Source organism: Hippichthys cyanospilos, chromosome 3 (assembly GCF_059441005.1).
Source record: "Hippichthys cyanospilos isolate Australia breed blue-spotted pipefish chromosome 3, RoL_Hcya_1.0, whole genome shotgun sequence".
NCBI lineage: Eukaryota > Metazoa > Chordata > Actinopteri > Syngnathiformes > Syngnathidae > Hippichthys > Hippichthys cyanospilos.
The window spans coordinates 22,303,902-22,328,868 of record NC_142371.1 but is presented as its reverse complement, the minus strand read 5'-3'; the positions used below and the strand labels follow the sequence as shown (position 1 = coordinate 22,328,868).

General features: G+C 42.7%; 2 protein-coding genes across 3 annotated transcripts in view; both read left to right on the top strand.

Annotated features, from left to right (window-relative positions):
* sema6cb (semaphorin 6Cb) overlaps positions 1-15,323 on the top strand; it is a 102,727-nt gene extending 87,404 nt beyond the window's left edge. The window contains exons 18-21 of one of the 2 annotated variants that reach the window (XM_088409951.1): positions 473-531; positions 1,000-1,050; positions 2,753-2,893; positions 12,392-15,323. In XM_088409951.1, the coding sequence (XP_088266077.1) occupies positions 473-531; positions 1,000-1,050; positions 2,753-2,893; positions 12,392-13,605 (1,465 nt within the window). In that variant the 3' untranslated portion in view covers positions 13,606-15,323. The remainder of the gene's footprint in view (positions 1-472; positions 532-999; positions 1,051-2,752; positions 2,894-12,391) is intronic. The other variant, XM_088409952.1, reaches the window with a different exon arrangement.
* Positions 15,324-15,495: 172 nt separating this feature from the next.
* Positions 15,496-23,413, top strand: LOC148426312 (cortexin-3). Its single transcript, XM_088412012.1, has 3 exons — positions 15,496-15,553; positions 17,045-17,281; positions 19,329-23,413. Exon 3 carries the CDS (start codon positions 19,424-19,426, stop codon positions 19,673-19,675), a length of 252 nt encoding a protein of 83 aa, XP_088268138.1. The 5' UTR covers positions 15,496-15,553; positions 17,045-17,281; positions 19,329-19,423; the 3' UTR covers positions 19,676-23,413.
* The last annotated feature ends 1,554 nt before the right edge of the window (positions 23,414-24,967 follow it).

Here is a 24,967-nt window from a genome sequence, read left to right as displayed (position 1 = left end):
GAAACTTTTACCATCCAGCAACACAAGCCACAGCAGGAAGTCATAGGAAAAAAAAATGACAGTGTGCTCTGGTGTCTTGCCTTTGTCTTCATTCCCTACCTGCCTGCCTCATCAGGCCCACAACATCACCATCAGTCTTTTTGTATGGAGGAAAAAAAAACAAACAAATAAATAAAAAGCTAATTCGCTTGTCACCTAAAAGCCAAAAGACTGATCTTATAGAGGGATGTGATTCTCATACAAAGTGTTGTTCATTCTTGAACTTACCACATGACAAGTTTGTTAAACAATGGAATCATGAATGATGACAAATGTCGGCGTTTTCATGTGGTCAGAATTCATGACGCAAGTCATGTTATGCGAAAGAAGTGACATGGGTGGCCTTGTGTGAAGAAAGAGGAAAAGAGAAAAGCAGAATGTGATCAAAAGTGACTGGTTGTATCCTGACGCATGTTTTTTTGTTTCCACTCAGGGGCGCCTTTGAGCAAGACGTGGAGAACGCCGCTCTCCCCCAGCCCAACACCTGTCATGGTGAGTCCACCATGTTGTCTTCCCGCAGCCTGAACAAAGGCCAGCGGAACGCACCACCGACAGTCATGTCACTCGGCTCGCTAGTTAGCGCGTCTATTGCCGTGGACTGCGAATCCTAAGAGTTTGTCTTTTTAATTGCGCGAAGCTGACAGACAATCAGTTTGGCGTCAGTCGGCCGTGAAGAACGTTCCAGACGAGATGCTTATTATTCCGTCCAGCGCTCGTACACGTAACAAATGTTTAACAACGCCATCGTCTTCTGGCAGCTGAAGGGAAAAACAAACGTCAGTCATGTCAGTTTCGCCACAAGGAACCCCCCACACACACACACACGCATTAGCATGAAACATTAGCATGTTCGAGTCCTGTTAGAGCATGCAAAACAATTTTTCCACCCCCTCCTGTGATCCCGTCTAGAAAAGTGCTTTAAAAGTCATTCTGATCGTTTTCTTTGTTTGCCATCTTCAGATGTCCTGGCGACCACTCGCAAACACAACACACCTCTGGACTCTGCTTACGGTCAGTTCACACATCCCCTTTGTACTTCCTGTCCGCAAACGACCACTCGCTTCCCCGCACTCCGAGCGCCGCCCGGAAACTTCCGGAATCTTTCATTCGGGCCGCTATTTGACAGCTTAAACATGGCGGCCATTGTCCTTAATGGCCTTTATCCCCAGGGACCGCCATCCCTGTCATGTCTCATTTGGCTCACCAGCGCCTGTGGCGTGCTGGGAATGAAGTATCGGGATGCGGCCGAGCCGGTTGGCGCGCCGATACCACCCGGGAGGCCCTCAAGGAAAAAAATTGTTAACATTTGTCACAGTCTGTCTTGGCAGACGCGGAGCCACGATGCGGCCATCCGTTGTGTATCTTTCGACTGACCCTCAGCCCGTCTGAATGGCCGCTAATACCTTTGACCGATAATGTGATTGACCACTAGAACATGACTGACTTACTGAATGAACACAAGTGTGGCTTGCTTGACTGACCACTAATCATGCACAACAGACCATTCGTACAACAGACTGACCATATTATACACTACTAACTAACCACTACGAAATATTATCCAGCTAGTTCCTGGGGGCGGAGTTAGCGCTATGCTGGCAGCTTTGACAATGCTCGCACTGTTTGATAGCCGCCATATGCACTCTGACGCTCATCGCTCTTTTGTCTCGTGAAAGATTTATCACTAGCAAAGCTGACGGGTCGCACGAGGCCGTCGCTCGACTAAACCCCGAACGCCATCTTTCTTCCACTTCCTGTCATCTCAACAATGGCCGCCCGCAGAGAGAAAGGCGGAAGATAAACAACCACCGGCATATCCAATCAGATAATCCTCCATCGTGTGCGTTGTCGCCATAGAAACAAAAACCTTCACAATAAATCAAAGAGAAGCACAGATGGTGACGTGGCGGGATGCTGTCATCTGGCACACCACCAGGAAGATGACAAACGGAGGCCTCTTTTCTCCCTTTAAGAGCCATTTAGCACGCTGCTAACAGGAGGGCGCTAATGATGCTATCAAGTATCCAGTGTGTCACCACGACAATATGTCTGCCAAATGACAAAACATTCCACGCTTTATGGTTTAACTTTCTTTCTAGGAAATTGTATTCGATCATGACAGACTGTTAACGTGGAACCACCGCTAACTTTACAAGCATTCAACGACAAACCCGACCGACTGCCAATACGACTAACACAAATTACTAAATGCTAGCATTATTGATAACTATCACAGCTGACAAAAAGGGTTTGGGTCAGAGCAGCGTGAGGGCTCCTGACTGCCAATACAACTGATCGCTAACATGACTAACTAACGCAAATGATTGCTAACATGACTGACTTCCATGAGTACGGACCGCTAACACAACTAAATCAACTGACATTGACTTCCAACATAAATGAAAGCTACTGTCGCACACCTAACTGGCGATGATAACTAGGCTCCAGCGTGACCCTTTTCCGACACAAATAAGTTTATAGCTTCCCGTCAGCTAGCAGCATCGCTAATTTGAGCCTGCCAACGTCATTTAACTGCTCATTTTGGATCATCGTGTCAGTCATCTCTTATGGATTCATTGACAGACGAGCGTACACATTTCACAATAATTCCAGCGATTTTCCTTCCGAACCCAAAGTTCTCTTACGAGTCACTAACCAATCACTGTGTTGCCCCTCCCCTTCCTCTACCTCCCTCCCTCCGCTGCAACCACAGGGAAGGCCCCACCCACAAGCGACGGCCCGTCCAATCATAAGGAGGCAGGTGACCCTGAAAGAGGTCCAGGTCCGGAGGGCCCTCCCTACGAAGGGGAGCAAGGGTCACCTGACTCGGAGCCAATCATTGTGGAGATGGAGGGTAAGAGGGAGAGGCCTTTGCCCTCTGTGCACTCTGACCTCTTAGGGGTTTGCGCTGCTGGGCCCCATTCCCAACTGACTGCTAACAGGACTGACTAATGTTATTAAACGCGAGCGGCAGGGCTCGTCCGCACAATAGTCTATCATGACTGACTGCCAACACAATTGATTAGTAGCCTAGCTAAATAACGCAACAAAGTGGATAAGACAACCGACTAACATAACTGACAAACGTAACTTGCCAGTAATACTGCTAACAATAGCCACTAACTAACATGGCTGACTAATGTGACTGACTGCTAACACAGCCGCCTAACGTAACAGACCACTAACAAGACAACACATCTCACTGCTAACACAACTCACCACATATAAACCGACCGCTCCCTCGACTGACTAAAACAACCGGCGCTATGGAGCTAATCCGCTGCAATGTTGCTCAAAACTACAGATTGCTGCCTTTTGATTGAATATTGCAGAAGTCTCCTAGCGGTGTTCATGTCTACGCCTGGAGTTGACATTAGCTTGCTAACATTACCTTGCTAACCAATGTGAACGGCACAAAACAACTAAAACCGCACAAATCGCCGCCTCGGTGAACGGAGGTCGTAAAGACAGTTTTCGGAGGATTTAGCAGGGAGGAAGTGTTTTTTCTCACTGCCTTCCTCGCCTTTTCGCTGGCGTGAGATGTCAGAGCAGCGTAAATCCTCGCTGAGGGCATCGAGATGCAACACATATAATGAGAAAAAAAGACATCACACGCACACAAGATGGACTAGAAATCGAACGATGGGAACAATCCTTCCATCACAAGAATATTAGCGCCCACGGCTGGATTGCCAATACTAGCACTGATGTTTTGAGCTCCCACTTTTTTCGATAATTGGCACTATTAGCATACGTTGACATAATTAGCAATGATGTCATTCATGTTCACATTAGTAACGTCAGTAAAGTTTTGTTCATCTCTAGCATTGTCATATCATTTCTGGCATTATTAGCATTGACTTAATGAGCGTTCACTTTCCGAGCATTGGCAATATTAGTCTCCATATTGTTAGCAGTGATGCTATTGGAATCGTTAGCATTTTACAGTGGCTGTTAAAGTGGTTTTAGGATTGATTTGATTAGCGTTCTCTGTATTTACATTAACGTAATTCCTGTGTATATTAGCATTGACGTTATTAGTATTGAGATGAAGACTTTATTAGCAGTGACAATATGAGCATCTGTCAGTCTTAGCATCCATGTTATGAATCTCATAAGAAGTCAATGTTATTAATAGGGATATTTCTCCTTTCTGAAACTATGGCAACCGACTATTCTGAGAAATTTTGGCATAGCTCAAAAGCTAAAGGTCCTGAAGAGAAGTTGCAAATTTGCTCCCAGCAGATGGCCTTAAACAAACAAATACTTGAAGAATGTTTCATCTTATTTTTAAATATTTATTTATGAGTTTAGCAGGTCACAACGTGGCCCGCACAGAAGCGCTGACTTGAGTCTTTATTATGCAAATGTCCATATGGACCAAGCACTCATTAAACAGCAAACTGGACCAATCAGTCATGACAGAACCAGGTCATGTTGCCAGAACCGCACATTATATTAGAAACATATCAAAATATAAAGCTGGAGTTTCTTCACAAGCTAAAATGTTTTGATTTTGAGCAACTCTGCAGCTGATTGGATGTTTGTGGGTCATGTGACGATGCATATTCAGGAAAAGACTCCGCTGACCAGACGTAAATAACTGAACATGTCTGAATATATGAACATTGACACACACCATACACTGGATATAGTGTATTTTTATTATTCTATGATTTTTGACAGACAGTTGAGTGGGCCCACAGTGATGTCACCTCCCTCCTCCACCCCCCCCCCCCCCCCCCCTTCGTGGTCTTCCCTTCCTGACCTGCCTGCTTCCTCATAACACCTAAAGCAAACCCCCCAGTGAAATTGAGCTTATCATGAGCCCCCAACACCCCTCCCCGCCCACCTTAAAGCTGCAGTCAACATGTTGAAATCATATCATGTGACTTCCGTGTGCACTGTATCTTTAAGTTTGGATGTTTGAGCCAAGGAAACTTCCTTGATGGCGTCATAGTCCCGCTTGAGCCACTGGGAAATTTTGCATGTGAAGGAGAGTGTGCATGGATTGTCAGTACTCTCCACTTAAAGGTACAAAACGTATTATTTGGCATGTTATGGTTGAGGATGCCTATGATTAGTGTGACTGACCAATAAAACAAATAATCACAACAAACTGCAAACTCTATTGAGTGACACAACTAACCGCCATCACAATTAAATGCTAACAAACAGACTAACATGACTTGAACAAGTGAATGCTAACGAGACTGTCAAAATCATTTACCAATAATGCGGCTGATTGCTAATACCGATTGACCGACGCAATCTACAGCTGCTACGACTAACCTGCTAACTGCAAACTTGATGCTTTGACACCACTCACCACCAACGCAACTAAATGCTAACACCACTGACTAATGTGACTAAAATAACCGAATGCTAAGGTACTGACCGCTAACACGACCAATTATACAGTCCAACATGACTAACTCTCATAACTGAACACAACCTCTGGCTAACACAATTTATCGCTAGCATGACTGACCATTAGCATGAAAAACCTGGCCAACACAACTGGCCAATAATGCGACTGACCACAAACACGATCGACCGCACGAGCGACGATTAGCACAACTAACGCTACGGATCGCTAACACAGCTGACTGATACAACTGACCACTAGCACAGACAATTAAAATGACTTGCAGCTAACTTGACGAACGTGACTGACCTACACAATTGACTGTTAACATAACCGACGAATGCACACAACTTCCTGCCTGATGGTCAGCTACAACCAATCAGAGCAGAGCTAAGCAGTCAATATATATATATATATATATATATATATATATATATATATATATATATATATATATATATATATATATATATATAATCGGGAACGTTGAGGTGTATTGTGGTATATGTCGTGTGTGTGTGGAAAGGTTTGGATTTGCTGTTAGCGTGGCGGCGTTGCGCTGCGATTGCATGTGCGCATAAACAAAGCCTGAGGCGGCGCCGCTGTCAGGATGAAGAAGTCATTAAGGAACAATTACACGCCCTCTTGAGCTCACACTCACTCCCACTAATTACTGAACTCCTTTGACTTTATTAAAAGAGAAACTCTTGACTAGAACTTCAACTACTTTTTTTTTTTTTTTTCCGCTGGACTTCAGACAACATTCCCGCCTTTCAACGTGGAATTTTTCGACACTCATATTGCGCTCACGGGGGCATGTGAGTCCATTTCCTGTCGGGGAATGTTGGATTGCAGTGCTAACGAGCTGGTGTGAAAGTGAGACTTTGGCTGTTTTTTGTTGTTTTTTTTTTTTTTTTGAAAGTCTTGGTTTTATTTTGCTCAGGCCAATTTTATTAGTTAGTTCCAATTCATTGATAGTATTGCTGTATTGTCGAACCCTTTGGCGGTAGTTTGTCCACAGCTGATGATTAGCGTATCGTGTTTTTCGTACTATAAGTCACCGTTTATTCCCATGGTTTCGCTGGGGGTGCAACTGATACGGTAGAGCAACCTTTATGAGACATTTTTAACACATTATTACATACGTTTGTGGTATTTTCACAGTCAACCACAAGGGGGCGCTTTAGGCCTCTTTATCTGTACCAGCTACTTCTGTTCCTGTGAAAATGGATCATTATCTTCTCAGCTTATAAAAACAACCGAGAAAGATTGAACAAAATTGGCATTGAAAAGAAATTCATGTTCTGCAGAGAACGAGCTGCAGCAGAAAGAATCTTTGGAGTGAGCGAGAAACTAAAATGAAGAGACCATAAAAAGCTAATCGCGTGCTAAAAGCTAGCTCTATCCTATTCATTTAAATTGCTTTGGTGTTGGATTTTTATCCAATAAATTTCTCCCCATAAATGCGACTTATACTCCAGTATGATGGATATGTTTTATCCTTCTTTATTATGAACGTTTGGACTTTTGCGACTTGTACCCCGGGTTGACTAATAATTTTAAAATATATATTTTGACGATTATTTTTGGCCAATGTTCAGTTTGAATAACTGATTACAGTTATTTATGTAACATGGGTTTTTGGGTCGTTAAATTTGATGTTAGTTGATTTTTTTTTTTTTTTCTTTTTAGCTGAGAATCATCCAGTATGTTGTACATTCCAGAAGTAATGACATAAATAACGGAATGTCCTTGTTGCGTCCCAAAACTAATTCAGCATTTTCCACTAAACCTCCATTAATAGTGATTGAGGCGTAGGTAACGAGGGAACGATTCCCAACGCAGCTTTTGTCAATCACTCGGGCGGTTGTGGAGCCACGCCACACTTTGTGCTTTTTGCGGCCAAGCGGTGATGTCTTCTCAAGGACTTGGAGTCACTGAGCGTGAGGGAAAACCTCCCTGAGACACTTTTTGTTGATGGAAAGCAGAGAGGCGAGAGCTCTGTCTGTTTCCATTTCCAGTGATTGGAGTTTGTCCTCCCACGACGCGGCGAGGACGTGTGCTGATACTTGATACTTGCATCTTCAAAACGTTTTCTCAAGCGACGCCCCGTCAATCACGCATGGCTCCTTTATTTTCCCCCTCTTCTTTGACATAAACGCGCATTCATTCATTCAGACGGAGATGCGTGCATACGCGCCGCACAGAAATGCATATCGCGTCTCGGTGTAAATGTGCCACTTGTCTAATGAAGGGCGGATCAAAAGATGAAATTTTAATGCGCCGGCGTGGTCACGTGACCGATTTAGCGCTTGGAACGTGTCTTCATCTATGTGCGCTCAAATAATAGACTGGAAAAAAAAAAAAAAAGTCATGCGGTTGGCTTGGATGTTGCTCTTCCTTGTGTTGTCTTTATCTGTCAGCAGACGTCTGACACTTTCGGGCCTGCAAAGCCTCCTGGGAGTCGACGTCGTTGTCTGCCACGGTTGCCGTGACGACCGCTTTCTCCTCGCACGCACACACCCGTTACGTACGCGGACGACTTTCACACTTTTGTCTACGCGCTTCTGGAAAATAATCTTTATTCGGCTCCCTAATTTCGTCAACGCCGCGCCCTGCTCACTGTGTGAGCAAAAGTATTGGGACACAGCTTAAACTGGACAAACTAGCAATACGGATGTAGAAATGTCGCGTCGGGTGCAAGTGATTGACTTATATGGCTAATCACCAAGGCAACCGATTGTGATCATAATTCGTATTGGAACTTTTGACTCCTTAAAGGTTCATTCAGTTCACTAAAAAGAGACCGGATCTTTTTTGTGTTTTTTTTTTAGTTTATTTTAAAACAGAAAAGTGTTACTTTTGTAAAATAAATGCTTGGATGAGTGATAACAATGCAATTCATGTCAATTGGCAATTCATGGGATGGTTCTGTGACACAGTGGGTTGACTTGTCCGCCTCATAATTAAGGGACCCAAGTTCGAATCCAGTTGGTTCCGGGCTTCCTGTGTGGAGTTTGCATGTTCTCCCCGAGCCTGCGCGGGTTCTCTTCGGGAACTCGGGCTCCCTCCCACACCCCAAAAACATGCATGGCAGGCGTATTGGACTTACTAAAATGTCTTTAGGTGTGATTGGGTGGTCAATGGTTGTTTGTTCCTCTGTGCCCTGTGATTGGCTGGCAACCAGTTCAGGGTGTCCTCCGCCTACTGCCAGAAGTCAGCTGGGATAGGCTCCAGCAAGCCTGCTACCCTTACATATTCACAAAAGCTCTCCAACATGTTAAACAAACTCAGTAGTAGTAAATTATTTTGAAGCCCTACCTAAAAAATGGACCGAGGGCCGCAAATGGCCCCCGGGCCACAGTTTAGACACGGCGGCCGTAAGGCAACAGACCACTGACTCACTTTCGTCTGCGAGCGTTGGATTGGAGTTGCCCTTGGAGCGACTTTTGTAAATTGAAGAATTTCTTTCCCCCTGTGCACACGAGTGATCGCGTCAGGGTTAATTCCAGCCGAAAAAAGATGAAAGTTGTGCTCCGCTGCATATTGTTAATTATTGATCAGTGAGCCTGATGATGATGAGTCATCATCGAGTTAACGATCATCATCATCAACTCGGTTATGATCATTATTAACATCGTTTGGACTTGCTCGTTTTCAGCCTAGATTTCGGCGGCGGTTCTGTGGCTTCGGACCGCCAGCATGTTCGCACACGCGCATATGCTAATGAGGCTAACACACACGCTCACCAATGTGTCATGCGGGGTTTTGGGGGCGGTAGCGTTGAGAAGGCCCGACACCCCAGATGGTCGGCCGTGTGGACCAAGGTCGTTTACGCATTACACAACACACATGCTGCACACATCACACTTACACACGGCGTCAATGAAGTCCATTTTGAGTGGCAGCCATTTTGTGTACTAAAAGGCGGGAAACAGGAATGATTGACGGCTTCTCGTTATCCGTTTCAGCTTTTTGTTTTATAGAATTGTAGGTCAAAAATGACAGGAACGAAAAAATGACAAGTTCTAACTAGTGATGGCAAAACAAAGCTTCGTTAAGCACTTGTGATTATTTTTCTTTCACTCCTCTAGATGGCACTGTTGAGTCAAAGAGGCAGAGGAACTTGAATATGTTTTACCTGCACTAAGGTTTATTTTCAAGCCAAGAGCCCCATCTTGAGAAGTAAAAAAAAAATAATACAGGTGCTTCATGAAGCTTCACTTTCCCATCACTAGTTTGTGCGTGTAACATTTGTGCTTTTGTACTCATTCAGTGCCTTTGACAACTTTTGACATTTATTGGGCTTCATTGACAACGAGATATTTTTTAACAAGGCTGACAGTGAATGAGTTAATTATGAAGTCCATTAAACCAGTGGTTCTCAAAGGACCGCGGCCTGACTGCAGGGGGTCCGTGAAATAATTTAGGTTATTAATAAAAATTATAACTCATAAAAAAGTTTTAAAAAACGTAAATTAATTTGTAATAAATACATATATTTAATATTAATAAATAATTATAAAATAATCGTAAAAGATAAGAAATATGTGTTAATTTCATCTATTTTATATTAAATTGTGAATGTATTCAATACTTGTTAATAAAGCTATCAATTTGACCAGTGTAATATATTTATAAAAGTGTAATTTTGATATTTTCAAATAGACCAGAGTAATTTATTAGTTTATTTTATAAACTTTAGTATTGCTGAGAACATATACTCGTTTTCAAATTGAATATGTTAGTGAGTAAAAAGGGCACTTATGTTTGGCTTAAATTTGTTTGTTTTGTTTTGTTTCATCAAAAATTTAGAATGGCGATCCTTGGAAAATTTGCTTTCTAGAAAGGGGTCCCGACTCCAAAACGTTTGAGAACCCCTGCATCAAACAATAAAATTGACCTTGTGTAATCACTGCTAGGATACCAAGTACCAATACCACTATTGTTACGACATCATTTTAAAGAAATTCTCGTATATTCTAAGATAGCAATTTTCCTTTAAAGATTCGCAAAATGAATGGCAATTTTCTATACTTCTATTTCATTTCATTCATAAAATAGTGGGGCTGCATGGAACATATCGTTTAAAAAAAAAGAGAGAAATTATCATCACATTTTCATTCAAATTTGACCTCAAAAAATGTTCTTGCAAATCATACCGTAAGGATATTAACTCATTCACTGCCAGCTTTGTTAAAATTGTCTTTTTGAAGCCCAATACACGTCTATACCCGTCAATGGCACTGTATGAGTTCATATGTGTGTATTAACAAAAGAAAATCTCAGACGGCATACACGTTCTTACATACACACACAAACACGGCGTTATACCCTTGCTACTCCGGACGTAAGTCTAAATCGTCCATGAAATGTTGTCTCTCCGTGGCCTGATATTGACTGGTGAGCGGTCTCTGCTGAACTCCTTCAATATTTCAGTAGCTTTTTCTTTCTTGGCGTCTTCTGTGTCAGGTAGAAAACTTCTAGAGATTGTTTTTGTCTGTCATTGCCTTTCATGTTTTATCCCCCAGGCCGCGTTTGGTTTTACTAGCCTTTTAGGTGCTTTGTGGACATTTAGTGCCCCGTTTTTTTCTTTCTTTAATCAAACACCGCTTGCTGTCAGTGATAAACTATAGCTATACATTTTTAATCCTTAACCGCGCAATGCACAAAACAACCTTAAACGGTGAATTATTTAGATATTTTCACCTTTTGTTAATAGTACAAGACATTCTACAGGCGGCAGAGCGAGCATCTCAAAATTGAGTCATCCATTTGCTCCATGGGAGTGCAATAGGCCATTAAAGTGAAAAAAAATATATATATTGCATGAAATTGCTTTCCTTTGTAATAATTGATGAATGATGTAATCTGAGAGAAAACAGAATAAAATGTTCAAGTGTTGAGTCCCGGCTGAAACCAATTTAGCCTTTTTGTTTTCATGGTTTTCCATTGGCAAAATGTGGTCACAATACAGCCAAAAGTATCATTTGATGTCACCGCTTATTAAATAGCTGTATTCAGAAATGGCAAAATGAGACAAAAATCCATATCACAACACACCATTAATATAGCAAGAAATAAAATAGTTTTTTAATTCATTTTGAGTTTTTTCTTAAATTACAGTGTTTTCAGGCTGTAAGTCACTACAGAGTAGTTATCATGATGGAAAAAAAAAACATTTTAAGTAGCTCCAATGTATGTGCTGCATATTTTTGGAAGGGTTAGGGTTAGGCTTTCTGAAACCGAGCATTGGTCAAAGACAGTTCTTGCATTTTAATATTCTATATTCTATATAAAAGTCACTCCCAAGTACATGATGCAGGGCCACGCAAACTGATGGGGAAAAAAAGTCTGTCTTGTCGTACAAAAAATAGTTATGTTTTAAATGTTGTGTAATTAAATGTTATATAATTTATTATTTATATCTAGTTTTTGTACATATATATATTTTTTTTAAACGTGTGCCATTCATTTTTGAATTTATTCATTTATTGAATTGAATACAAATCTAGTTTCACGTGGAATTTTGAATGATATTTTATTAAAGGGACTGTGTAAGGAATTACGTGCCATCTAATTGTAAAGTCCCATGATAAATATCAATAATGTGTGAAAAATATATACTGTCACATGAACAAACATTTACTTAGTTAAGAGTGCGTAGAGTAATAGCTCAATTTGACACATGGGTTGTGCCGCGTTTAATAGGAGGCTGACATATTTTGTTGCCAATTTTCTACAACAGATACCTGACGGAGAAGAGTTTAGGCGGTAGTGGGTTTGCAGAATGGCAAATTATGTGTGTGCGACACTGCAATCTCTTAGTTCGCCACTAGATGTCAACAATGTGTTTTCAATTTTAGCTTCAGTAGTTTATTAGTTTGCACTTGCATTTTATTTGAAATAATAATAGCCTTACAAGGTGTACACAAATCAATTAAGCCCAAAGGGAAAACAAATGTATCTCGTGTGTGTTTCCAGGCGTCCGGCGTCCTTCCGAAGCAGACAAGAGCAACCATAGCGTCCACTACACGCTGCTGATCGCGTGCGTCCTGGTGGCTTTCGTGCTGGGCGCCTTCTTGTCGGGCTTCTTGGTGTCCTGCTACTGCAATCGGGCCGGGCACAAAACCCGGAAGCTCCCCAAAGACCCCGAGGTCCAAATCCCGCACGCGCTGAGCCTGCGCAGCCTGGCCAAGCTCAACGGTCTCCTGGAGGGCGGCGCCGGCAAGGACGACAAGCTGGAGACGTCCTCGCCCAAGATCTACAGCTCCTTGTTCTCCAAGGATGCGCCCAGGAGGAGCGCCCACCACGGTATGTCGGTGGGGGACCTGGTTCTGCCCCACCACCACCACCTGCGATCGTCCTCGGAACTATCCGGACTGCCCACGCCGGACTCCACGCCCGAGCTGCCCATCAAGAGCATGAAGGCCTTCCGAAACCAGTGGGAGAAGAACCACAACTGCAACAACGCGTCGCGGCCGCCCTCGGCCCACGTGTTCCCGTACGGGGCGTCGCGCCTCTCCGACGAGCGCAAGGTCCACAACGCGGAGCGCCACCTGCCGCAGCACCCCGGCTACGTCCACAAAGTGATGGAAGTCACCTCATTGGACGAGCTGCTCAAGCATATCCACGACGGGGGCGGCGCCAAGACGCCGCAGCTCATCAGCCCGGCGGGGGGGCACCACTCCAGCGGGGCGGCGGCCTCGGGTCACCTGGCCTACGCCGGTCGCGTCCAGCCTCACATTCCCGAGACGGAATCGGCGCCGTACTACAGCTCGTCCACGCTGCCCCGCGACAGCCTGACGCGCCGCATGGACGTCCCCCCGGACCCGCCGCCTGCCCCGCCGCACACGTCCACGCTGGAGCGCCGCCAGACCTCGTCCCAGAGGCACTCCTTCATGGGCGGCGGCGGGGCGGCGCTGCCTCGCCATCACAGCTTCAGCCAGCGCATGGGCACCGCCCACCAGCCCACGCCCCTCCTAGCCCGCATGAACTCCACGGGAAGCTGCGAGGGCCACTTTCCTCTACTGCCGCCCGGGTACTTGGCGCGCTACAACGCCGCCCAGCAGGACGGCCCGCTTCGAGGCGGCGGAGGGGTTCGAAGAGGGCCCCCCCTAAAACCAGACGCCCCGCCCAAGCCCCTCTTTATTCCCGCCTCTTCGCCCGTCAGCCCGCACGCCGACTTCAACTACTGACGCTGTTTCGGACACGGATTGCCGCCTCAAGTTGACGTGGGAAAATTATCTTTGTACCATATTGGTATTGTTCTCTTCTACGTGACGCACTACATTGACCTTTCAGCGCAACGCAGCGCCAAGCGGCTGATGACGTCCTCGATGTGCAACCACAGCTATGTCGGAAACTATATGGAGAGTGATACCTCTCCTACAACAATGATTACACCAATCGCTAAATGAACAGCTACATCGGCTGTGTGTGTGACTACGACTGTATTGACTACATCATCTAGCGTTCAAACTACATGCCAACTACAATAACTACATCTTCGCAACTGCATCAGTAGCTGCAGATCTACATCAAGAACTACATTGACTTACAGTAACAACTATGTCAACAACTACATTAACAACAACTGACCACAGAAACTGCATCAACAACCATGAGTGCGCCATTACGCAGCTCCGCAGCATCTGTGGAGTACATCAGCAAAGACATCTACGTCAATCAATGACTACATCAATTGCTAGATCAACTACATTTACAAAAACAATTACAACAACAAATACCTTTGTATCATACCTACTGTACATGAACACCAACTACATCAATGACTAAACTGCATCAGTCAACTATTTAAACAACTACATTCAGAATAACTACAGTAGCAACTACATGGACTATGTCAACTGACGATTGCTTCAATAATGACTACATCTAAAATAACAGCTATAACAACAAATACTTTTGGACCCTAACTACTGTACATTGACATCACAGCCGCCACTGGATCAACAACTACATCGGTGTACATCTATTTAAACAACGACATGGACTACATCGATGACGACTAAAACCACTACATCACCAACTAGATCAGGGACTCTTTTGACAGCTATATGGACTATGTCAACTGGATCAATAACTGACTCATTTCGTAACCGCGTGCAACTAGATGGATTGCGACGACAAATACTTTGTCCACGTCCATTGAATACACAGCAACTACAGCTGACTGACGCCAAGGTTGCACAAAGTGGCAGTAAAGACTCCAAGCGGCGCGAAGCGCTGCGATGCTTCGTTCTTGTTTTCTTTGCGGTATCGTTGTGTTGCTAACCAGAATGTGTTTCTTATTATGCATGTGCGTGCGTGCGGACAAGCGTGTGTATACTGTATGTGTGTAGAGCCGCATACGGTATATACTATCTGCAGTATATATATAAATATCTATATAGATATGTGTGTGTCAAGTTGTGATGACAAGTTAGCAAGAAAGTAATTTTTGTCTTTGCCTTATACTCAAAAAAAGCAAACCCTCCTAAAGCTCACAAAACCCCAAACTCCTTCAGAAAATTAAAAAAGAAAAGAAAAAAAAAAGCCCATTAACAAATACATTCGGCGCTTGTTCCTAAAAATGTTCTTCAAATGACTTTGTAGAAGCATCACAGTTCTGACCTGATTGCCGGGTTTTGTTTTTTGTTTTTTTCATAAGAATTTTTCCTTAACCACCATCATCTTGTGGCAGTGAGACGGCATCTTTTTTTTTTTTTTTTTTTTTTTTTAAGGGAGGAATATTTGATTGTTGCTCATATGGACATTTCTCCAATGGGAACATTTTGGACCAATAAAGGCCGACATTCCCATGCAAGCTATAACAACGTTGGAAAGAGCTGGACTTCTTATTGACACATTTTGTGGCTAATGCTTGTAAATAAAAACATACTGACTCCAAAAATGTTCGTACCTTCTTTTATACTCATGCCAGCGCAGATCAGTCCTTAGGAACAGAACAGGATGACCTCAGTTGAAAATAAAAAATAATCATTCGAAATTACTTTTGTTCTGTTAGAAGTTCGTCGCTCTTTTGTCTCCTAACTGCGCATGCCCGGAAACATTAGCATTAGCATTAGCATTGGGGCTCACGTTGAATGCTGGACAGTTTTGAGAAAAGAGCGATGACTTACGGTAAGTGCTACACTTAGTGTGGTGTTGAAGGCCCCACACTTCCACCATAAATTGTGTATGTCTTAATGAAGAATTCGAGTCGAGTCGTCACGAAAAAAAAGAAAAAAAACTCAAACTAATTCTATCAAAACACAATTTAGCCTAGTTTTCTACAGCATGGAACCCCCCATAGAACCTTTGCAAATCTACACCAACAAAAGACTTGTATTATGATGCACTTTTACTTTTATGAAATGTTTATTTTGCCCATGTAACTTTTTTTAATATTGTATTCATTCAGATTTGTTGTTAGATGTATCGGGACATCTTGTGGTCAGACAAATGTGGTGCAGGGAATTTGCTCAGTGAGGCGGAGGCGCTTTGAAGTGATGACGTCTTCAAACGAAAAATTAAAAATTACGTAATTTTCGGGGGCGAAGACTCTCATAATTTGCCGCGTTGTTGTAGTCTCACAAGTACTATTTCTATTTTTACCAGGAAAACAGGCATTTTAAAATATTAGTTAAAAAAAAACATGCTCGGCAGATTTTTCCATTTAAATGGTTCTTAATATCTGTTTTAGGAGTCACATATTTTTGAAGTCGTCTTTTTAATTTAAAAAAAAAAATCAATCTTGACCAAATCTACTGAAATTTGTCCTGTGAAGTCAGTGTTGTTTTCAAGCGCTCCATGACGTCGGGTGAAAGACGATGCACTCCTCCCTAAATACCACCAGAGGGAAGCACAGTACACTGCTTACATGGACGTGCTCACTATTCAGGGGAAGCCCATGTTATATGTATCATGTATTAAATTAAAAAACATTTCATAGTCATAACTGACATGTCAAACACTATTAGAGTTGTCTTTGATATCAATCGCACCCAAAGGATGACAAACATCACACTAGGATGTCACTCTGTATGCCTAAAGAAGAAAAAAGGAAGCCACACGTGTGTATCATAAATGCCTCAAAGACCCAGAGGCACAGATATGATCACTAAAATGTCATGTTCTGTTGCACTAGAACGTGGCTCTAAGTAGCTAAATTCAACGACAAAAAATTGAATTGTCCTTGATATCAAAGCCATTCACAAAACGGCTGCAAGCACCTCAAAGACATATCAAAAATGTCTCAGACATCCAATAAACTCAAGACACACCAAAATAACGCCTGAACAACAAAGCAGTCATGTCGAGCCTGCCCACAATAAAACCACATCAAAGACCAACAAAAGAACTCGTCAAAGACACAAATCAAAACACCTGAAAAGAAACATCAGACAAGTAAAAAAATAGTATCCAAGATGTTAAAACATCTCAAAGACAAATCAAAGACACATTGGACAACATGGTAGAGAAATCAAAGACACCCGAAGGACCAGGCGTCTCGACTGATCCCGTCTAGTTAGCGACAACTCGCTCAAAGTTGAAAGCGCGCGAGTCATGTCAGGCGCGTGTGCTCAAGGGCCGCACCCCTTCCTCATTGACTTGCGCCACATCACCTTGCAGGAGGATCGCCATGGCAACAGGTTGCCCATGGCGACGGGGTACCGCTCCATCGCCGGCAGACAAGCAGCCGGCGCGGGGGCGCGCCCAGAGAAACGCGCGCACGCCAGGGTGAGGTCCGCGCGTGAAGACGCACAGACGCGGCGGCGGGCGGCTCGCACGGACTCGGGGATCGAACCGGCGGCGGCGTGATGGCTGGCTGACGTGACGACAGTAAACAACAGCAAGAGCAGGAGCCAGGTCAGTGACATGCACACTTGATCGTCCATGCCAGAGTGGCGTGGAGGACAAGGAAGGTTTTTTTTTTTTTTTTTAATCTATTTTTCTAGGATTTAATTGTTGGTCAACAATATTTCAGTACAGGACATTTTGTCCAAAAGCAACACGCCAATTTATTAGGTACACATATGCTGTGCTTTTTGTATCATTATTTCAACACATATTTGTTTCTACTTCCATTATCTTGATTGAATTTTATTTGACATTTATATTGCAGTACATTGCTAGTATATTTCAATATTTTTCTTGGTATTATCTTAATATATCAATATTTTATTTGTTTTGGTTATATTTGAGCTTTTTTTTCATTCATTATCAAAATGGTATTGTATTTTCAAATCCCAATTTTATTTTTTATCAATTGTTCATGTTTTTACGTTTTACATTCAATGTTCATGTGAATCATTCTATTTTTCTTTTCATAATTTCTCACATTTTTCATATTTTATATTTTAAATCTATTGCGCTCTTTTTCCAAATATTTATGCATGCCTTTTCATAATATTTTACTGCATCTTGTCTCGCTATTGCCTCATTGCCTCCCTAATCACTCATAATATAATCCTCTTAGCATAATTTACCATTTAAATTTCTCTTTTTTTCTCACAATGAATTGAATTGAAAGTTATGTTTTGTTAAGACAACGTTTTATGGACTGCAACTGTCTGGCGACCGGTTCGAGGCGTAATTATTTGGGGTAGGCTCATGCACGCCCGTGACCCGTGCGAGGATAAGCTCGACGCACGACGGATGGAAACGGAAACGTTTTGGAATTACGTTAGACAAATGCACCATTTGGAAAGCTCCATGCTCACGCTAATACTACTTGTTCCATCAAGTCGTAAAGAATTAATTGTTTGAATTTAATGATGCTACGTAAATATGCCACGTAAGTGTATTTAATTGCCATGTGACTAGAATAGCCTTTTTTCTTCACGAGCAATATGTTAGCTAATATTCATTCATTAGTAATGGCAGTTCGTTTACCATTTAACTGCCAAATTATTCGAATCGGTGTTGTTTTGCCCAAAATGAAAAATGATATGAAAAAAAGAATCCAATTTTGTCATAATAATAATAAATGAAGTCAGCTTCATTCTACACCATATGTTTCGTAAAGCGCATTTAGGAAACGTAATCATAGTGTACCAACCCAGGCTAACGCGCTAACGTAGCTACGTCAACCTTTAGAAAACTTTGTGAATTTTCATTTCAAATCACTTAAGTAAAAGTCCAGTACTACCCGAGTTGACTGTCCAATGGCAGAACCCTGGTTACTTTTAGCAAACAAACTTTTAAATCCGTCGACCAATGTTGTGCTAGCTAGCTAGCGCCGAGCTAGCACGGCGTAACAGGTCAACAGTGACGTTTCCGTTGATAACAGTGCCTCAGATGGCCTTCATTGAATGATTGCAGAATAGTTTAATGGGGTACATTTACCCCTTTGCAAAGGGCATTTCACATCAAAAGAAAAAGCAGTGAAAGAAGACACAAGGGAGCTGAAATTTCACCCAGTTGCAAAAATCGTGATTACAAAATTGATTCTGAATCGAATCGTTGACCCAAAAATCTAATCAAATTATGAGACAATCAAAGATTTCCAGCAGGAAATTTACATCAAAGATGTAAAAAAGGACGCTAGGCGGTGGAAATTTTCAGCCAGATTAAAAAAAAAATGGTTTTGAATCCAAAATTTTGTCTGAATCGGGTTTGTAGACCCAAAAATTGGAATGGAATTGAATCACAAGACAGCCCAGTTCTTTACATCAAAGGCTTTTGACATCAAAGGGAAGCATTAAAAAAAGACACCAGGGAGCTGAAATTCCACCCAGATGGTGACAACATTACGACACTTTGTCATCACGCTACCGGGAGTGCGCCATCCCTCGGCTACGTTAGAGCGAGAATGACGTGGAAATGACTGAAAATACTTAGCGACCCCAAAAAGCATGTGTGTTTTTTCCAAAATGAGGGCTGGATCAAGCGACGGATTTGTCTCCTTTGGCAGACGCGTGTCGGCCGCACCCCCAACCCCCCCCCGTGTTCGGCGCGCGGTTAGCGCCACGAGCGCCGGCCACCGCGCTGGAGCCGCGACGCTCCAGCATGGACGTGCCCAGGATGGCCGAGGGCCTGTTCAGCAGCACGCTGTCGTCGTCGGGCGGCGGCCAGCACGCCGCGTCCTACCTGACGCTGGAGCAGAAGGCGGCCTTCGTCTTCGTGCTGCTGCTCTTCATCTTCCTGGCGCTCCTCATCGTGCGCTGCTTCCGCATCCTGCTGGACCCGTACCGCAGCATGCCCTCGTCCAACTGGACCGACCACACCGAGAAGGACACCTTCGACTATCGCATCGTCTGAGGCGCCCGTTCTCGAACCTTCGGGGTCCGCCGCGCCAATCTGGCCCAGCTTCCGCTCGTTATCCCAATCCCCCCTGAATCCCCCTTGGGGTTTACAGTCAACGCCCAACGATATCTTAAAAAAAACACAATATACATTGATTTAAAAAAAAAATTTATCAATTTTACCCCTCACAGGCTTCAAACACATGCAAATATACAGTACTGCCTATTTTGGGGAAAAATAATTGTGGTTAAGAGTAAAAATATCAATATATTTTAAGTCAATTTATTCGTTAAAGACATTCTATTAATAAAGTCAAATTTTTTTCATTGAAAAAATAGAACCCTTAAAAAAACATTGGCAAATGACGCGTTGCCACGGCAACAGATTTGTACCAAAAAAAATCACATCACTAAAAATCTTTCAGAGCTCATTCCTTGCATGAGGTAAATCTGGTTATCCCTCTAATTAAAAAAGAAAAAATTCCTTTATTTCCGTTAGCCGGTAGGTTGCGCTACCATTACGAGGATTTTATCATAATCTTTACAAGAACAAAAAAAAATTGTTCGGATTAACATAATCCTACAAGAGTAAAGTAAGATTTTGTCGGGATAAAACAGGGTTAGATTCTGAAGTTAGATTCTGCTAAATTTGTCCGGATTCAAGATTAATTAAAAAAAAATGCAGTCGGATTTTGTTGGGATGAAAGTTCATAATATTATGCACATTGGACTTTGAACTGTAGGCGATTTTAAAAGAATGGGGCACGATTTTGATGCCAAAAAATGGAACATTACGAGAAAAAATCGGGATGTTAAAAAGTTATAATGTTTCAAATAGAATTTTTTGCGAGTAAAAAAACAAAACAAAAAAATATGTTACATGAATTCGGACTTTGGTAACATTTTTAATTTTAGGAGAATATGGTTTGATTTTATCAGGAGCAAAAATCTTAATTTTATAACATTTAAATCTAAATTTATCAGCGTTCAATGTTAAAATCTCAAGAAAAAAGTCATCTTTTGTTGGAAATAAAATTTTTAATCTCGTATTTTTCAAGATAAAAATTGACAACAACTGGTGTCAGATTGATGAGCCAAAGTCAAAAATAAATTGTTGTGTTTTTACGGTTAAAATTCATAACAATGCAAAAACAATCGGATTTTGCTCGGATGAAAAGTCTTACAAAAATTTAATTGGATTTTGTCAACAGGATTAAAAAAAATCTCATTTTACCTAGAGATAAAAATACCATTTAAAACTTAATTCTTCTATATTATTAAGATTTTAAAGTCACAAATTGACTGATTTTTAGCATGTGATTTTGAAAAATACAACTTTATTCTCGTATTTTACCTTTGATGCAAAAAAAAGTCACTGTTAAAAAAAAGAAAAATTAGCACACATTATTGCAGAAATATGCATAATTTTTTGGTTGATTTCAGTTATACTATGCCTTGTTTTTAAAACCCTTTTTTTTTTTAAATCCGGACCCCAGTTTGAGAACCACTAGTCTAACCCCCCACGATGAAGCGGCACTCGGTCCCCTTGAAAACGGCTTCCCCGAGTGGACGCGCCCCCTCCGGCGGACACGCCCCTTCCTCCTCCCTCGTCCTCCATTCGTGGACTACCTCGTTCCGCCATCTTGTGTGTGAACGTCTCAACAGGGTCAAAACGCAGTTTACATGCCAGCGTCTTTTGCTAGAGTTAGACAATCAATGTTGTCCCGCCCACCCGCGTAGTCGACCTCCTCCGAGGCTTCCCGCCTTTTTCTTCTTCTTCTCGGAGCGCTCCCTTTAACGTAAACCCTTTGAACACTGGCGGCGGCCATGTCGGACCCAAAGTTGACAGTGCTGTACCGTGTGCCTCCACATGTTGTCCCGTGTGGTTTTTCGTCACGTGACGTCCGCGTTCCTCAAGCAGGGTCACTGCCGGCGCTCGGTAGGTGGACGGCGGCGGCGCCCCGACCGCGACGGCGCCCCCCTTCGGTCGTCTCCGTCTCCGTCCTCCCACCGAAGCCTTTGCCAAACTCACGCCATGGCTCCTCGCCATCTGTGCGCCTTATAGCAGAGGTGGGGGACTCGGGTCGCATGACTTGACTCGCGCTCGGCTAAAAACGTACGAAAGGATCAACTCGACTGACTTCGTTTTGAAAGCAAAGTTCTTTTTAGGAACACGAACCTAGCATGGAACCATTTTGGAGGGAGTTTTGAAGATGATTCCATTTGGATCCAGGATTGTTTTGATATAATTATGAAAAAGAGGAATGGCTTCTCAAAAATATGAGGACATCCAACCTAATCTGTCACTAGAAACTTAAGATACGTTAGCTCAAAGTTTAGCTAACCCGCAGCCCAATATGAAGGCCCTGATCACATGACTTGACTCGAGTCATGTGATATGACTGGAGTCAAAGTAAAGTCGGCAGTTTTTAAGACCTAGCTTGGCTAGGACGTTTGAAAATCAAAGTTTTCAAGATAGTTTACTGTTTGGCAAGCAGTGGACAAGCGGTTAGCAAGTCTGCTCAAGTCGCTGATTTTTAAGACTGAGTCCTAGCTTGGCTATAACAATATTAATAATATGATTAATAATAATCATAACTCACCTGTATCCATATGAGGATGGGGGGTATTGATAATACATCTTTTTTTATAGAATCAAGAAAAGGAACATAGCAACATGCTAGGTTTGCTTGACTAAATATAAACCCCACTTCGGACGAGTAAGCTAAGCTAACTTGACACTTTAGTTCACTGCTATCGCGTCAAACGTGAACGATGCTTTGTGTCTGTCAGTTAAGAAAATAATACCCAATAAGGACCATTGGTGTGGACTATGTACAGAAAACGTATTGTTTAGTGCAGCTAGCAAACACAAGAACAGATGCAACGTGGTTGATGTGCTAATTAGGGATGTTCCGATCTCTTTTTTTAGTTATTCTGCACCAGAGTCACTTGGTTTAGAGGATCTGGCGACACTGAGTCACTGAGATGTTTTTTTTTTTTTTTTTTTTTTTTTTTTACAAAAAAAAAACTATACAGCATATTTTAATTGCTTCATAAACTTGTGGTTTGAACCAAGTTTTCCACTCCTGCTGTTTCCAGCTAATTTCATATGTTCCTTATTTGGGCAATATCTCTGTAATTTCCCAGTCCAAACAAATTAATAAAACAAAATGATATTTTCCTAACCGCATTCTATTTCTCCCTCCCGATTGCCCAATTTCCAATCACGTGATCGGGATCTGGACATCCCCAGTGCTCACGAGATTGTATGACTTGATTTCTGACTCAAGTCATAAATCGAGACCTGTTTTGACTCGACTGTGACTCATCTTTGACTTGCTTGAAACTTGAACGTTAAGACTTAAGACCTGCACAGATGTGACTTCCTCCCACCTCTGCCTTATAGTGTAGATTGTTTACAAACTTTCCTTCCTGGTGATGTCATTAAAAGAGACACTCCCCTCGCGCCCCCCCCGCCTCCTCTCATCCATTTCTTGCTGCGACAGGGAGTGGACCGCTTGAGCCTTTTCTCGCAACGTTCTCGTGAAGCCGTGGCCTTTTTTTTTTCTCCCTTCCTTCCGCCAGTCGCACAAGTTTCTCGCTGGCTTCATGATGTGCATGTCGCTGGCCTCTCCGTGCATGTTCCGCACTTCCCCGTGTTTCCCGTCAGTGTGGGAGCTCTTTAAAGAGCCTCCTCGCTCCTGAAGGAGCAGTTCTTTTTTTTGGGAATTAAAAGGTCAGATTGCTCAGAGTCATTCTTTCTTTTTCTGGTTTGTTTGACCGGCGGGGAAGGCATCATGTGTTTGGACACAAATGAAAAATGGATTCCTTGGAGCCATCCGGCAGGTTCCGAGAAGGCGGCGGCGGCGGCGGCGGGCTGGGAGGCCTGAAAACATTTCAATTTCACCTTATCAGCTGCCGCCAGCACACGCCCGCTGGGGGCTCGATTGCTTCTCTTGTGAAGCCAGACAGGGTGAACACACACATGCGCACACACATACGCATGCGGACACACAAACGAACACACATACAGTATGCACAAGACTGACATGCACACACAGACAGGCAAACTTTCACTTATACAAGCACACACACACACAATGGCCACAGGCTGTTCTTTGCGCCCAGCAGAGCATCACACAGAATAACAATTTTGCAAATATACGCCCAGGGAAGACGTGCATTAGTGTGTGTGTGTGTGTGTGTGTGTGTGTGTGCGTGCGTGTGTGTGTGTGTGTGCTTGAATTTTTCTAACCCTAACCCATAACGTTAAAAAGGATACCAGTTTTGTTATATTTATACAATTTTAATGGATAACCTTATTTATAGACAGCGCATGGGGGGGGGGGGACTTTTTCCTAGGGGGGCTTGGCAAAGTATAATTGAGAAGCACTGGGTTAAAGTAAGTGTTAAGGTAAGGAAATCTGGTCACATCTCAGCATGGTGAGTGGAGGTATGGAAGGAAGGGGACCCAAAACATGCAGGATAACGGAGAGGATGTGCTCAAAAAATGAATAGTTTAATCACATAAGGGGAAAATAAATCCAACACGAGCAAAAATGAGGGTAAAAGAACAAAATAAACTCGAAACAGAAACCTAGCAGGAAGCCACGACATAAGACAGTGACCCAACAGCTAACTGCAACTAAACTGGGACTTGAATAGACAATAATTGGGCAAATGCCAAACAGCTGGATGGAACGAGAGGTGGGGGAAGCTGATTGGCTGAAACACAGGGCTGGAACACACGGGTAGCAGGTGGAACTAAACACACTTAAACAAACGGACGCGAGGAAAAACACAACCTGAACCCAAGGAAATAAACTAAAACTCCAAAAAGTAAAACAGGAAAAATCCAGACAGAAGGTGACAATCTGTTGTCATGGTTAAGGTTAGGTTAAATGTCTAGCATTTGCATTGTGGCAATTGAACATCCCAACTATTATACTGTAGATGTGCGTGTGTTTTTGCGTTGCTCATAATGAAATGCTTAAAACTGTTAGCTTAAACCTTAGCATTTAACCCTATTTTGTTGTCACTGCAACATAATTTAAGCTAACATGCGCTAAAAAACTGTTAGCTTAAACCTTAGCAGTTAACCCTATTTTGTTGTCACTGCAACATACTTTAAGCTAACATGCGCTAACGCACTACTAAATGTTAGCATAATTTTACAACTATGTAATGGTTAATGATTAAAACATCAGCTAAAGAGGTGAGTTTAACCACTATTTTTTTTTTGATAACTGGATCAAAGTTTTTGATAAAACGCTTAAATGTTTTGCTGCGACATGCTTTAAGCTAA